This window comes from Athene cunicularia, assembly GCF_003259725.1.
Source record: "Athene cunicularia isolate RWA chromosome 2 unlocalized genomic scaffold, athCun1 chr2_part1, whole genome shotgun sequence".
In the NCBI taxonomy this organism is placed as follows: domain Eukaryota; kingdom Metazoa; phylum Chordata; class Aves; order Strigiformes; family Strigidae; genus Athene; species Athene cunicularia.
In genome coordinates, this window is record NW_020799095.1 from 31,278,386 (window position 1) to 31,293,932 (window position 15,547).

Genomic DNA, 15,547 nt, shown 5'->3' on the forward strand with positions numbered 1-15,547 from the left:
TTCCCTGGAGCTGCTGTCTGGAGGCTCTCAGTCTTGGCAGATTCCCAATTTGACTTTTCTCCTTCCACTGAGGCTTTTTCACTTTTTTTTTTTTTTCTGGGTAGTGTTTGAGAATAAATTTGTGAATCACCAAACTAGGAAATGATTTTTGCACAACTTGAAAGCAATAACTGTGTAATAAAGATTTCCTTTGTTTAACAAAATGGTTCCAAGTGGACCCCAATATGTTGTACAAGGCTCTCTCTTACCCTACAAGTTCTTATATTATTACTTTTGGATGAAGAAAATTACTGAAATAGGCTCAGGTTTCTGTTTCTGTGCTCCAGAGAAAGATATTCTTGCTGCACTAGTGTGTTTCCTGCAGGCTCTCAGTGCTCAGAGACCAAGAAAGGCTGGGACTACCAGTTGAGATGATTATTTCAGACCTGGTCCAAGTCAACAGAGTAGGTAGTTGATAGATATATTTTTTACTAATCCCAGGTGGAAGGTCTTGGCTTTCTTTTACAGAGAACAAGTATAGGAAACTTACAATAGAAAGATCTAATACGTCCTTTACAAATAAATTTTAACTAATTCAACTAAGAGTTATTATTCCCCCAAATTACTTCTTTCAGATGGATGGATGGAACTCCAGTGAACTATGTTGCCTGGGCTCCAAATGAACCCAATTTTGCAAATAACGATGAAAACTGTGTGGTCATGTATACTCGAACAGGTGGGTGCTGTCACAACATTCAGTCTGCACAGTGTGGCATAGGCTTGGGAGGGCTGCATGTGCAAGGCTGAGTGAGTTACAATACTGAGCAGGATGATGTTTGAAAGAGTGTTTAAAAACAGGAAAATAAATAATTATTTTCTTTCATTTACTCTCTTCACAGAAATTGGACTCTATGTAGCTAACACATTAGATTACATCTGCATTTTGATTCCTAGTGTTGTCAGAAAATTTCAGTGTGAACTAATCCATTAAGAATCAGACCATCTCAGATAGAATCAGTATTGTTTTTCCTCTAATCTCTGTCCATTTTATGACTACCTCTTGAGGACGTCAGCTGTCTGTTATCATTTGTGCAGTGCCTAAAAATCTAGGGCTTGTGCATGGCTTTCATTATTACTAAACAAAGTTATACATTATTTTAATGAAAATAAAGAGAGTTAGAAGTAATTGTGCTTACACTAGCCAAGCACTTAGTCTTCTTTGGAACAGTTAATCTCTTCTACTTCTAAACATTTCTATTCTCAAAATCATTAGCTGAGGTAGTCTTCCTAGGCTCTGTTAGAGGTCAATGAAAAGAAGTAAACACTTTCGGGGTGTAAACATTATGTCCTGTTTTGGAGATCTTCTTTAAGATAAGATGAATTATGTCCTGAAATTCACTGAATTATAATGACAATATTTCTATTAAACATAAGATGTGATTAGCTCTGCTTGTAGATAATTACCTTGTAACTGTCTGAAGCTAATGAAATTAATGTTGTTTTCTTATTCATTCTTTATCCATAAAATGGGGAAGATGATGTTAATGTTATATTCTTACATCACACTCCTATTGAGAGAAAAGATACCTATAAAACTGTAAGAAGCTCAGGTAGTAAGGTGACAAGGACTCAGTACATTATATAGACAGAGTCACCCTAGATATCTTACAGATCTTAGAGAGGTGAATTGAGCATTTGAACTTTTGAACTAAAACTCCCCTTTGGCAATGCTGTGGTTTTGCAATACTGAAATATTTCTGTTCTCAGACAAAATATTCATATTCTGGATTATGCTGGAAACATGAATACATAATGAACATACATACAGATTACTCATTATTCCTGGGGCAGAGAAATACAAAGACTGGAATTCTACTTCGTATGATAGATTTGCTTTAGGAAAGGGCACTTTTCATCCCAGTCTTAGTTGCACTTTTTTTTTTCTTTTATTCTATATTTATTCTTTTTTTCTTTTATTCTATATTTCAGGTACATGGAATGATCTCAACTGTGGCAGTGTTGAGTTATTCATCTGTGAAAGGCTTAACAGTACTGTTCGTCCTACTCCTGCTCCCACTTTACCACCACCAAAGGGTGGATGTCCAGAAGACTGGCTCCTCTTTGATAACAAGGTGCAGTATGAAATGTCAGTATACTGTATTCTAAAAAGAGCAGAATAAACTCCATCGTTGATTCAGTTTTTCAGCTGTAGCAGGGTTTTCAGTTATCACAAAATAAGTTCTGCTTGTGTATATTTAATGACTCTAAAAATACGATTCCTGAAATAGAAATTATAGCTTCTATTGGGATCACAATAGTTATGAGGGAGGCCATGAGACATACAAGAATAAAACTTCATCTTATATTTTTTGCTAGTGTTTTGTGTTTCCAAGGATGACTGAGCAACTTTCCTTGTGTGGAGCTGTTTTATGTTCTCATTTACTGTGCTGAGCTTAGCTGGTTGTCATAGGATGCCTGGACAGAAATTCATTCCCTGTCTACTATGCACTGTCTCTGAAGCCACTAAGGCACCTTTCCTTGAGCAAATTTATCAGTTTTTTTTCTGTAATCAAACAATTTTAAAATTTTTAAATAATCCAGTTACAAGCTTTACCAAACTTTATTATGTAAGATCACTCTTAGCCTTCTCAAAAGACAAAAGTTTAGGATAAGAGTCTGTATGTATTTAAAGTTCATATATCATCATCAACAAAACTATAAAAGCTATAAGGCAACAGAATACTGTTGAGAATACACCTAGTAATGAAGATAATCCATCATTCTTCTAGTTCTGTCTGTTTTCCTTTTGGCTAAGCCAAAATATGATTTCAGTTTGATAGAGCTCCTTTGTTTGAAATCTGCTGTCTGTTGTCTCCTCTTTCCTTCCCTCTCTCAGTCCTGGGGAAAAGAGTCACAACCTCAGTTGCTCCCTTTCATGGTGCTCTCTCTAGCTAAAATGTCTCTCTCTTCCTCACCTCCTGGAAGAGGAGCTTCCAAATGCTCCTTCCTTGACTCCGCTCCAGGTGTTTACACATCACTTCTGACCATCATGGAGCTATCTCCCTTTTGCCTAACTTTTACCCCAAATTGCTAGATTAATTTTTCTGTTGCTTGCTTTAATGAACACATTTAGGTTGCTTGACTCTGACAATGTTATCTAATGATGCCTTGGTTAAATCTCATAGATCATATTATAAGAAATGTTAAATTCGTGGTTTTCTTTGTAATGTCAGGATTATTCTCTTTCTCTCATTATCTTGTGAGAATCAAACCTGGTTTGACAAACAGGGCAACAGAAGCTGAGATGTTTAGCTTCAATAATGTATCTTATCCTTGTTTGTTTTCTGAGGTCTTCTTAGGCATTCCTCCCACAAAGTCACACCTCAGAAGTGGGTTCAGAAGCTTTAACATAATTTCTACAGAAATCATTAGACTGATATATTCTTTCTTCTAAGTGTATGCTAAAATACTGGGGTTTATACTAGGTTTATAGTATATATCTCTTTCATAAAGACCTACGGACAAACTAAAAGTCCTGTTAAATCAATTAATCTCCTTTTTTTGCTTAAATTATCCAGTTTATCTTGTTAGTTACAGAAATGCTTTCACCAGAAATTAAAACATTATCCAATTACAGATTTGGCACACTTCTCTTTTTCAGTGTTTCAAAGTATTTGGCCTTAATGAAAATGATACATTGACATGGCACACCGCACGGAACAATTGTATTAATTTTGGAGGAAACCTGGCTACTATATCAAAAAAGGAAACACAAGGTATAAAGTACCAATGTTTTGATACTGGATGAGCCATCAAGTAATTCCTGATAAACAGACTAAAACAGATGTTACAATATATGCTAGTATTTATGCCATATTAATATAAACTTATCTTGAATGAGAAATTGTGCCTTTGGAAAAATGCTTGCATAGGATTTAGTGTCTTGATTAACTTTTAAAATCATAACTTCGGGGTTAAAATAGGACATACAAAGGAATACTGTTCAAACAGTAAGATTTGTATTAGGGGCCTGTCATATAATAAAATATCCGTATTTAAATTTTTTTTAAGCATGCATGTAAAAATAGCACACAAAGGGAGTAATATCCAAAGCAAATCACTATGCACCTAGCTGCTGAGCCAAATGTTGTGGGTGTCAATGGAGGACACATCCTCAGGCAGCAGAAGGCTCCAGTGCTGGAGTCCCACATTCCCCTTCGCCTTGTTCTGTTGGACTTCATCCTGCTGGTCTTGCTGCTCAGCGTGTTACAAGTTTTTTAGTGAGGCCTCATGTTTGCTCAGGAAAGGTAGTGCCTCAGGTCCTGAGGGCTGCACATGGACTATCTCCTAGCTCACTCCATCAGTGCTTATGGTTTATACTTTTTTCTATAGCAGAGGAAGGACATTCTTTCAGTGGAAAGTCAGTCTAGGGAAGCATCATCTTGCCTTCCAAAAAGCTGAGATTTCAGTACATAAGTACTTGGTTAATAAGTACTTTTATTTGTGTTATGCCTGTTTAAAAATTAAGTTATTAAGTCTGGTTAACAAAGAAGTTACCAAAGAAAAAAAAGAGACTGCACAGTCTGTAGACTCATTTTCTATGTGTCAAGGTTTAGTGTGCTCATGTTAATTTCTGTAATACCATTAAAACATTTTCCCTGCTTCCTCAGATGATGAACAACACAGAAGAATGTATACATAAATTCCTTAAAAATATTTGAAAATAATGTTATGTATCAAAATTTGCCCATCTTTGGGTTTGTAAATACTTTTTTGGACTTTCATATGAACATTATATGAGTTTTAAAAAATTTATATATTTTATTTTTATCATAAGATTACCACTTAAATAAAAAAGAGAAAACCAAAACTCCTCATCCTGTTTTCAGGCACTCTAGAGTCTGCACTGTTAGGGAAAGCTGCATTCAGTTTCCCTCTGTACAATTTGTCTTTTTTCCTTCAGCTTTCCTCATGTCCCTCTTAAAAAATGCTGCAACTGATGCTTGGATTGGACTGAATGACATAAATCAGGAACACACATTCTTATGGACAGATGGAAGCCCAGTTTACTACACAAATTGGGCAAAAGGTTCCCGAAGTTATTATAGTAAGGTAAACACTCAAACATTATAACTTTGGTAGATGCAAGTATGTAGCTACAACTGCATTTTCTGTAAAGTTTCCTTTATTAAGATTTTTAGTGATATTGTGGCTTTTGAAAACAGAGTAATCATGTAAGAGATCTACCTTCTACTTTTTTTCAACTTCTGTGTTTTGTCATGAATTTTTTGTTATGCATCTGGACAGACGTTTGGAAACATTATGCAAAACTCAGACAAGTGAGCATTTCCCTCACTTTACCATCACTGAACAGAAGACTCAAATAAAACATAGCGTAGCAGTAACTGTATAATTTTGGGATTATATTGAGTATGGATAAAAATATCAGATAACTGTGTGTATTTACATTTCTTGGCACTGAACTTAAGATAAATGCATTGAACAAAATCCTCAAAAGGAGACTCTAGATCTTCCCTTCTCATTTTTATCTTCTCCCTCTATCAGATCTTCCTTCAGAGAGATCTCTTCTGCATGCTTTGAAACTGAGCACTGCTATACCATTTTGTGTTTAATTGCAAGACAAAACTGAATGTTATTCAATGATTTTAAAATGGCTAATGTAGAATACTGTACTTTATAGTACTACTCTTCTACTCCTGTGCTAGATGTACTAAGTTTCTCTCTTTTTCATAACAGAATTGCTTTGAGTCCAGCTAAAATGGGGAAAAGTTATGTGAGGTCTGACCTCTGCTGCCATCCAAGCTAGAGCTGGGTATTGGGATCTCCAGGACTTCCCCATTTTCACACATCTATATGCTTTCTGTAGAAGGCTAGGCCCATTTCCCTACACAAGTTGTTGCTCCACATACACCTCACTTCACCTGCAGCCAAGACCTGGGACTACTGCCCCTCAGGGGGTTTGGAGGCAGCATAAGGTTAGGCTGATATGAGGTGGGGAGAGCAGCTGACTTCTGCCACAGAAAGCCAAGCGGTGTCTTCTCATGCTGTGGGAGGAAATGGTCAGTGTTACGTTAATGGTTGGACTGAATGATCTTCAAGGTCTTTTCCAACCATACACACACACACATGCATGCACAGAGATTATATACTTACAGATACTCCCAGTCACTTCTTCCTGCCTCTGTGTTATGCTTTGCAACTCCCTCCATCATCCAAGTACAAACTTTCCTAGGGCTGAGTTGTAAATGCTATTATCATATTACTGCCCCTGAACACTGCTTTTATGAGTTCATATATATGACCTTCATATTATTCATCTCTGTGTGTCAACGTGTGATAAGTGAGTTTGTATGTCCAGCAGGAGTAAGGACATTTCCTATCAATACCCATCTTTCTTGTTAATCTCATTTCCCCTGTAGGATGACTGTGTCTTCATGATGAAGAACCCTATTGAACAGGCAGGAAAATGGAAAGATCAAGAATGTAAAACAAGCAAAAGCTACATATGCCAGAAAAATTCTGGTGAGTTTTCTTTCACTATTTTCTAGTACAGCTGATTTATTGTGGTTATGTCAAAATGGTGTTAAAAGTGACTTTCCCTTATTCAATCTTATTTTAACTGAAATTAATCTGACAACATCACACTCACTATGGAACATTTTTGTAAAAAAAGATCACCCATTTTATTTTTTGGAGAAAAGCTCTTAGTCTTTCCTATTTTAACGACTAGACTAGAAAAAAAATATAAAAGGCTACAGATCATCATGTATTTTACTACTTTTGATCATCAGGTGGGAGAAAAAAAAGAACAGTATTTTATATGAGTAAATTCTTCAAAACTGAAATTCCACTGTTATATTTAAAAGCACTGCAACTTCTTTATTTTGAAAAACTGCCCTGCTTGATTTACTTTACAGTCTTACTCAGGCAATTTCATTAGCAGCAGTTATACCCCTCTGCTTGCTTAGGATGTGCTTACCATAACCTGTTCCCTGTCAGAAATACAACAAATGCTAATATATCACGCAAAAAGTGGAGAAATTGTTCCATTTAATGCCCTACATCATTACAGTATGCTCTGGGAAGGTCTAGAGCTTACAAGGTATGTTCCTTGGAGGTGATACAGATATTTATGTTAAAAGGTCACTCTGACAGGAATTAGAAAATTTTGTCACAGAACATGAAAACATGGCTTTCATCACTGCAGTGATAGTTGGGACACATCTTAATGGATTATTCCAGTCTCTCTTAATTACTTTACTCCAATACACTAGATCTTCTCTCAGTGTTATATATCTAGCTATATCTATAGTTATATCTATAAAACATTTGACTTTTCTTTTTGTTTGTTTGGTTGTTACAGACCCCAAACTGCCGAACTCCCAACCCATAATTCCAATGTTTGGCTTTAACAATTATGGCAATGACCGCTATGCAGTCATCAACTACAAAATGAGCTGGGAAGAAGCACAGAAGAACTGCAGAGATCAGTTTGCAGAACTCGCCAGTGTTTTGGATCCTTATGTTGAATCTTACCTGTGGTTACAAATATTAAGGCATGGGGAGCCTGTATGGATTGGTCTTAACAGCAACACAGTGAGTCCATCAAATGCTTGTGACAATTATACTGCTACCCTAGACTGGCAGAAATCAGCCATATTTCTTGCTCAGAGGTTGACAGGATGCACTGCTGTGGTCACTGTTTGCTCCCATGTGAGTGCTATTGGTCAGATCTGTGTATGTGTGGCAGGCATCAAAACTTTGCTGAAGTATCTGATTTCCCTCCGCTTCAGGGGTTTTACACATCTAAATGTTTGGCCATAATGTAAGTGAGAATTGCCACAGCTCGCATTTCAAAGGCCACCAAGGATATAGCTGCATTAGACAGTGGTTTCAGCAGTAAAAGCAGCTATGGAGTTTCCACTTCCTACACCATGGTCTACCACACGCTTATGTGGGGGAGCATTTCTTTGCAAAGACACATTGTGGCTCACACCACGGAAACAGCTTGGGTTAAAAATAGTTCTTTCTTCATGAGGGTATTTTAAGTTATGTTTTAATTCACAGCCTAGCACTACAATATCTTGTGCTGGGCAATAGGGGAAATGGCAAGGTGCAGCACAAAGGTGGGAGCAGACCTCTGGCAACGGGAACACCTCAGGCTGGCTTTTGGAGCTGAAGACAGTGCCTTGTGAAAAACTGTCATCAAACTCAGCAAAGAGTGGAAAGGTCTGAGAGAGGAAGCATCTATTGGGGTCATGTAAAAAAACCATGAGAAAAGATGATGTAGTTGGAATATTTGTGAAACTGAAGTTGTGTGGAAATCAAGAGGAAAGAGGTAGAGCCAAGGCTTGGTGAGGCACAGGACTGAGAGAGGCCACAGGTGCTGACCTGAGAGGAACTGGGGCTGCACTTCGGTGAGAGCAGGCACTGGAAAACTAGGATTAGACAGGAATCTGGGATGAAACATGGTCAAGGATTTCAAAGGAAAAAGGACAGGAACGAAACTGGCATAAAGAACTAGAAGGGAGCTTCCCTCCAAAGATTGCAGGAAGAAGGGCCTAGGCTGCACAGGACAGGGTGACAGGAGCCATGGATGCGACTAATGTTGGTCATCCTCTGCAAATAGTGGTGAAATTCACTGAAAAAAACCATGCTTAGCTCATCTCTAGTAGCTGGGTCCTTGCAAGAACTAGAAACCTATCACAAGCCCTGTTAGCATGGGTGGCAGAGGTCTGTGGTGCGTGTCCCATGAAAAATGTCATCAGTATTCATCTTCCAGTGGAACATCTGCTTTTTCTGTTTGCTTTCTAATTATGTAGAGAAGCCTCTGTTAGAGGAATGCTAAGGTAGTTTCTCTGCAATCTTTAGTTGATCTTTGTGTATATGTGGACTCCTTTGATCAAACCTTCAACTGTATATTCACATGTGTTACCGCAAGGACCTTTGCCCATTTAGTGAATGAGATGGATGGTGTGAATTGACTAGCATAGATTGTGTACTAAACTAACATCTGTAGGACCACTGCCCTAACTGCTGTGGAGAGTGGTAATCTGGACAAGACTGTTATGTATTCATGACAGAGGATAAATTAATTTTGTGTGAGAAACTGTGATTCTGATTTTTCCTAATTTTTACATACCTTCAAGTGCAATATTAATGTTCTTTTAATCTAATTGTTGTATGTGACATAATCTTTATTGTCATTTGCTTTTTAGACTCGTGGCCATTACATATGGTCAGATAGAAGGAGGAGCAGGTATCATAACTGGGCCAGTGGAGAACCAAATAAGAACACAGCCTGTGTCTATTTAGATTTGGATGGTTTTTGGAAGACAGCATCTTGCAATGAAACATTTTTATCTCTCTGTAAACAATCCGATGGTAAGTTGTGAATGGGAGAAATGTGATTTGGGAGACTGAAATTTAAATTAATGGTTTTATTTGAATTTAACTTGTGATAAACTACTGCTTTTGTTGAGGAAGACCTCTCAGATCCAGTCTGTCTTGAATGATTTCCAGATATTTCATTTCACAAGCCAGTCAACACATGCACATCAGAAAGAACACTGCAATATTTCATGCCACATGCAATAGTCCTTTTCTGCATCCTTGTTTCTCAAGAACTGAAGAATTGGTCAACTTTAGCCTAACTATAAATACATTAATTATGTATTTTTACATTTGAAAGTATCTTTTGTAATATTGGAAGATAAGAATCTCCTGTCAGTGTAGCAGCTGAATCAATTAATTTATATCTGTTGAAAGCCTAAGATCCTGGGAAGCTTCTGCTGGGATACTTCAGAGCTCAAATATTGCACCTAGTTTTCAAACATATTTTAAACTATTTATGAAATTTATGATCTCTGCAGCATACTTCACAGCATATTTAATATTAATCTAAATTATGCTTTGGCTTTAATCAGGTGATACAATAGGCTACTAATACTACTTTTACATGGTTTAGGATGTATATACAAGGACAGGTACTTGGAGCTTCTCTGACTAACCTTGCTACAAACTGGCTGGACACAAGCCACTGCTGGTGGTGTCAAGATCCTTTACCTATACTGACTCATTCCTCATACTGTTTCACAAGTTTTAGGTACAAATTTTTTTGCCTTGCTGAAGACAATTGCCATTAGACTGTTGTAGACCTTCTTTAGCAGAATGGAGAACCAGCTTCAATGAGTATAGTTTATTTCTGGTTTATCATGTTTAGTTCAATCTTGTATCAATAGTTAAGTCTATGGGATATCCCTTTTCCTGGAATCACTATCAAATTGGTAGAGCTGATGTGTGGTACAGGAGTATGTGTTTCTCTTGGCTTTTAGGACCCCACTGAAACTTCTTTGTCTTCCTAATAGAGTTAATCCCTAGCGAGCCACCACAGCTTCCTGGGAAGTGTCCTGAACCGAAGCGTGGTAGATCTTGGATTCCCTTCCGTGGTCATTGCTACTATGTTCACACCACTTCTGAAGAAAGCTGGCCTGATGCTTCTATGATGTGTATTCAAATGGGTAACTGCCTTTTTTTATTATGATATTTTACAGGTTGTTTGTGTGTTTGGTTTTTAAATCCAGAAACAAGAGATAATACATACATTTGTGTGTATGTATATCAATTATAAGCTACAGCTAATTTAAATTTATTATCAAGCATTTCTAGTATATGAAAAAGCTGATCACAAAACATATCATGATTTGTGGGACTGGACTTGAAAGAATCAGACAGGACGGCAAGCACTGCTTCACTATTGTTGTTAGAAGGGGACGTGCTGGAACTTGTAGGCCATAAACCTTTGGAAGCCTGATAAGGAGAATAGAGAAGTGCTGATGGGGAGAGTTACTGCCCCTGTGAGTCATGCGGTGCAGAGATTATTGTTTACTGAAATAATTAATTTCTAATGGAAAACCTTGCTGAAATTATATGCAATACCTAATTCATATTTTTAGGTGCTACTCTGGTTTCCATAGAAGATTCAGCTGAAATGGACTTTCTCTTACTTTTTTTGTCTCCACTTGCAAGTGACTTCAGAAAGTTGTGGATAGGACTGTTCAAAAATATTGATGGTAATTATTTCACAATGCATACTGAGGTGAAAATAAATACTAAATAAACAGAATACTAAATAACACTAATACTAAATACTAACATTAATATAATAAATATTAAATAAATAATCAGAGACAAATCAACTGTTAAATGTTTAATAGCTTTTCTGTAAAAACACTTAAAACATAAACCAGCAAGAGGTCTACTCTTTTTGTATCTTTACTGTAACTAGGGTATATTTCATTCTGTAAAAATTTCTAGCTTAGCACTGCAGTAGAAGATTAAAATATTTCCTGTCACTTTTTTTTTTTCACTCAAATTGTTTGACATTTAACCAGTGTTAGTCTTTTAAGAAAAATGTTGTCTTGTAATTAAAAGCCGAGGCAGCCTTAAATTGAAGTTTATTTCTAAACAACACACGGGATATCAACTCATATGAGCTACCTAGCAATATTTCTTAATCTAAATTTCAGCATTTTTTCATAAATTTTTTTGTGGAACCTTTTATTTTGATTTTTTTTTTTTTTCTTTTTAACTTCAAATTTGATGCTGTTTTCTATATCATTGTAATTCTGAAACCTACTTTTCATGGGAGACTTTGAGGGTATATCTCAAGAGTGAGTCTAGACTGGGCTACAGTGAATGGCCTGGACCATGGCTGCCCAAGTCCCCATCTCTCACCACCAGCAATGGCAAGCACCTTGTCACATGTTGGGCCAGGTTCATATGTTCTACTTGAAAACTAACACAACAAAAGCAGTGATTTGTTCCTGACCTGGTCCACTACATAGCCACACTGCTACATGCAGTGCAAGCAGAGGCAAGAGGAAAGTCTAGCTTCAGATGGGAGACAGAAGAGGTATCATTGAGGCAGTTGCAAGTTATATCATGATATGCTGCCATGAAAGCACACCTTGAGGGAGCAGAGATGGCGATAATTCCTACTTGATGGGCCTCAGCAGGAGATGAGCAGGGTGTTATTATTAAAGAGACCTGATACAGTCTCAAAAGATAATAAAGCAGCTATTCACTGATCTTGGATACACACATAAAGAAAATCTCCTGAGCAATCTGGATCCTTGAACTGCAGAGCATGGCTCGCACAAGTGCTCTGCTTTTCTTAAGGCTCCCAGACACAGATGAGCTCTGGGCACAGGAGCTACAAGTCCTCAGGTAGCCTGGGCATGTCTTCCTTATATCACTGACAGGCTTGACCCTGAAGGGTAATGGAGTTACCTTTGTCTGTGAACATTTACATTTTGTACACTCCCATCTGAATATTTCTGGCTGTTAGAAGAGTGAGACCCTTCTGTGATACTAGTTTAATCAACTAATAAATTCCATATCTGATGTCATTGTGCCCCGTAGAAAAGAAATGATTCTTCATTCACTCACTAGGTAATACTTTTAATTTTAGGGGAATGGCTATGGACAGACAGAAGTGCTGTAGAATTTGTCAACTGGGAGAAAGGGGAACCTACGGTAATTTTTGATGAACACTGTGTTGACATGGATGTGTCAAGTGGAACTTGGAGGAACTATTACTGCTCTGCTGACCAGAATTTTATTTGCAAAATCCCCAAAAGTAAGTTCTGAATTTCTTTGCACTGGGTTATTTTAGAAGTAGTGGTTAATATACATCAAGCCAAACTGCTTATGCACTGGGTATGCTTTATGCATTGATGCTGATGTTGATTGATGCATGATGCATGATGCATTGATGCATGTGCATCTGCATCAGAGTGAAGAGTAACTTCTTTTAAGGACAATGAGAAATAATGTTGGAGAAGAACCTAAGTTACTGTTTCCCCCTCTCAGTCTAAAAGCATTGATTTCTTGGCATTTGCTGTACCCTGGGGTAGGGGAGCCCATATTACCTGTTGAGAGTATGGAGAAAATTCAATGGTTGGAGTTCAAGGGGCAGTATATGATGACTAAATGACTAAACTAGGGCTGAGAAGAGTCGGACACTCTTCTGACAGCTAAGCTGAGGGCCAGCAGTGCATAGTTACTGCACTCCTGCAGAAAGAAGGTAGGTGCTGCTGATGGGGTTTGTACCAGCGAAGTGTGCTGGGATCTGCTGGATGACCAAGCAGAAAGAATCAAGTGAGGTGGGCAGTGGGGCCCAATTAATTTCTCTGCTGACACAGGCATAGAGAAACATGCCAAGACAACCAAACAACATAGTGCATTTAATTTTTAATGGTTACTTGTGGCCCTGTGGTTTTTTGGATGTCAACTAATACAAAATCTGAATGTGTCACAGGCTGAAATGAGTCTCCCTTGCGTACAGAGCAGCGTTGCATAAAGCATGAAGGATGTAAATCTGCACACATGCAGCTAGTGTGAGTCATTGTATACACATGGGTTCAGCTGTGTGTGCACACATCAGCTGGGAGACAGTATGAAATAGGGCTGATATGTCACTGGCAAACAGATCCTTGCACAAATATAATAGATATAATATGGAACCAATTGAGTCCTCTGCTTGTGGATCTCCACATGTTGGCAGGTTGACACTGGAGTCATCCATGAGCTTCATAGGGCTCAGTCAGACAGTCCTGCAAGCAATTAACTGAATCATATTCCTCCAGCAACAAAGGGAGAAAAAAGAGGTTGCCTAAAAATACAGCTTAAATACTGTTAAGTACAAATGTGCTTTTCACTTTTGCAAGTATAAAAAATTGAGTTCTTCAGTGTGAGATGTGAAGCCATACACTGTGGAAGTGTAAAAACTTTGAATATCTGTCTTCCCTACCAAAAAAAGTGTTCAAAGCATTTAATAGTAAGACAACAGTTTGTGGATTTTTTTTTTTAAACAAATAGTTTTAACAAGAATATTTCATGGGTTCAGTCTGAACTGCTAGGGAAAATGTTTTAATATATTATTCATATCCGTGTGCTGTGTCCAGCTCTGGGGTCTCCAACATGAGAAGGACATGGACCTGCTCGAGCGGGTCCAGAGGAGGCAACAAAGATGATCAGGGAGCTGAAGCACCTCCCCTGTGAAGACAGGCTGAGAGTGTTGGGGTTGTTCAGCATAGAGAAGAGAAGGTTCCAGGGAGACCTTACAGCAGCCTTCTAATACCCAAAGGGGGCTACAAGAAAGATGGGGAGGGACTCTTTGTCAGGGAGTGTAGGGATAGGACGAGGAGTAATGATTTTAAATTGAAAGAGGGTAGATTCAGATTAGATAGAAGGAAGAAATTCTTCCCTGTGAGGGTGGTGAGACACTGGCACAGGTTGCCCAGAGCAGCTGTGGCTGCCCCCTCCCTGGCAGTGTTCAAGGCCAGGTTGGACGGGGCTTTGAGCAATCTGGGCTAGTGGAAGGTGTCCCTGCCTGTGGGGTTGGAACTAGATGATCTTTAAGGTCCCTTCCAACCCAAACCATTCTGTGATTCTATGATTATTTAAAATTTGGTAGAAATGCAAAGTAAAAATTATGTATGCAGTATTTATTTAATCTTTAAATGATTGCTTGCAAATTGTGTATAATATATCTATTTTTAAATTTTTAAGTTATTGAAGTTGAGCCAACCCATGATTCACCTGTCAATAAAGGTAAGTTTGTTTCCTATAACCCCATTAAATATAAATTTCAATAACTTTATAGGCATTTATTATTTATGAGTAATATTTCCCCCAAAAAAGTTTCATTTAAATATCCATTTAACTGTTACAGATTATTTTATTTTGCATCTGTTTAAAAGTTGAGCTCTTCTCTCAAACTGGATGTCTTCTTGATTATTTTTTTTTCTATACAAATGGTATACTGTAGTACAATATAATGCTCCTTTTAAAAGGAACATATAAGTGATTGAGCCCAATTTTGCATTGTCCATCCAGAACATGCATCAATTTTAACTGCTGTTATAGCTGTTCAGTACTTTTCACTCATTTGGTTTACTTAGGGAGATGTTTGTTATATGCAATAGCAGTCTTTGTCCATTTTATAATTGTTCTGTTTTGTCTCTCACAGCATCAAAAAACGAAGCTGCTGCTTCATCTGCAAATAGTTTAGGTGGGATGATTGTTATACTGATCTTCCTTCTGCTAACAGGAACTGGCCTTACATTCTATTTCTTCTATAAAAAAAGACGTGATCGACAAACAGTTACAGCCAGTTTTGACAATGCCATATACCGTGGTGATGCTGAATCAAATTGTCTTGTGACCAACATTGAACAAAATGAGCAGGCAACAGTTTAATAAGTAGAGTAATCTTGGGCCTGATTTTGAAAGGAATTAAAGCACTGGAGTACAAGAATTCTTAAGGCAAAGCGATTTTCTCCTATGGAAATTCTAGTTCATTTTGCACAGGATGCTTCTTGCTTTCTGTACTAGCAGGAACAAGCAATCTTGCAAGGCAGATCCATGGATCTGATCACAAACTCTGTACCTGGGCAAACTGTTGAGCATACGCATAGACCTGGAGCCATGCTGTGTGAGTGAACACTCAGTTCCAGTCTCTGCATGGGTCCAGTATCACCTC

At 37.8% G+C, this 15,547-nt stretch overlaps 1 protein-coding gene across 1 annotated transcript in view; it reads left to right on the forward strand.

Moving 5' to 3' along the window:
- Window positions 1-15,286, forward strand: part of LOC113477241 (macrophage mannose receptor 1-like) — a 31,895-nt gene extending 16,609 nt beyond the window's left edge. Inside the window, exons 19-30 of the mRNA XM_026843467.1 lie at window positions 615-715; window positions 1,969-2,111; window positions 3,641-3,755; window positions 4,943-5,091; window positions 6,420-6,522; window positions 7,364-7,596; window positions 9,219-9,384; window positions 10,368-10,520; window positions 10,956-11,072; window positions 12,473-12,640; window positions 14,575-14,616; window positions 15,035-15,286. Of these exons, the coding sequence (XP_026699268.1) occupies window positions 615-715; window positions 1,969-2,111; window positions 3,641-3,755; window positions 4,943-5,091; window positions 6,420-6,522; window positions 7,364-7,596; window positions 9,219-9,384; window positions 10,368-10,520; window positions 10,956-11,072; window positions 12,473-12,640; window positions 14,575-14,616; window positions 15,035-15,264 (1,720 nt within the window). The 3' untranslated portion in view covers window positions 15,265-15,286. The remainder of the gene's footprint in view (window positions 1-614; window positions 716-1,968; window positions 2,112-3,640; window positions 3,756-4,942; window positions 5,092-6,419; window positions 6,523-7,363; window positions 7,597-9,218; window positions 9,385-10,367; window positions 10,521-10,955; window positions 11,073-12,472; window positions 12,641-14,574; window positions 14,617-15,034) is intronic.
- Window positions 15,287-15,547: the final 261 nt, after the last annotated feature.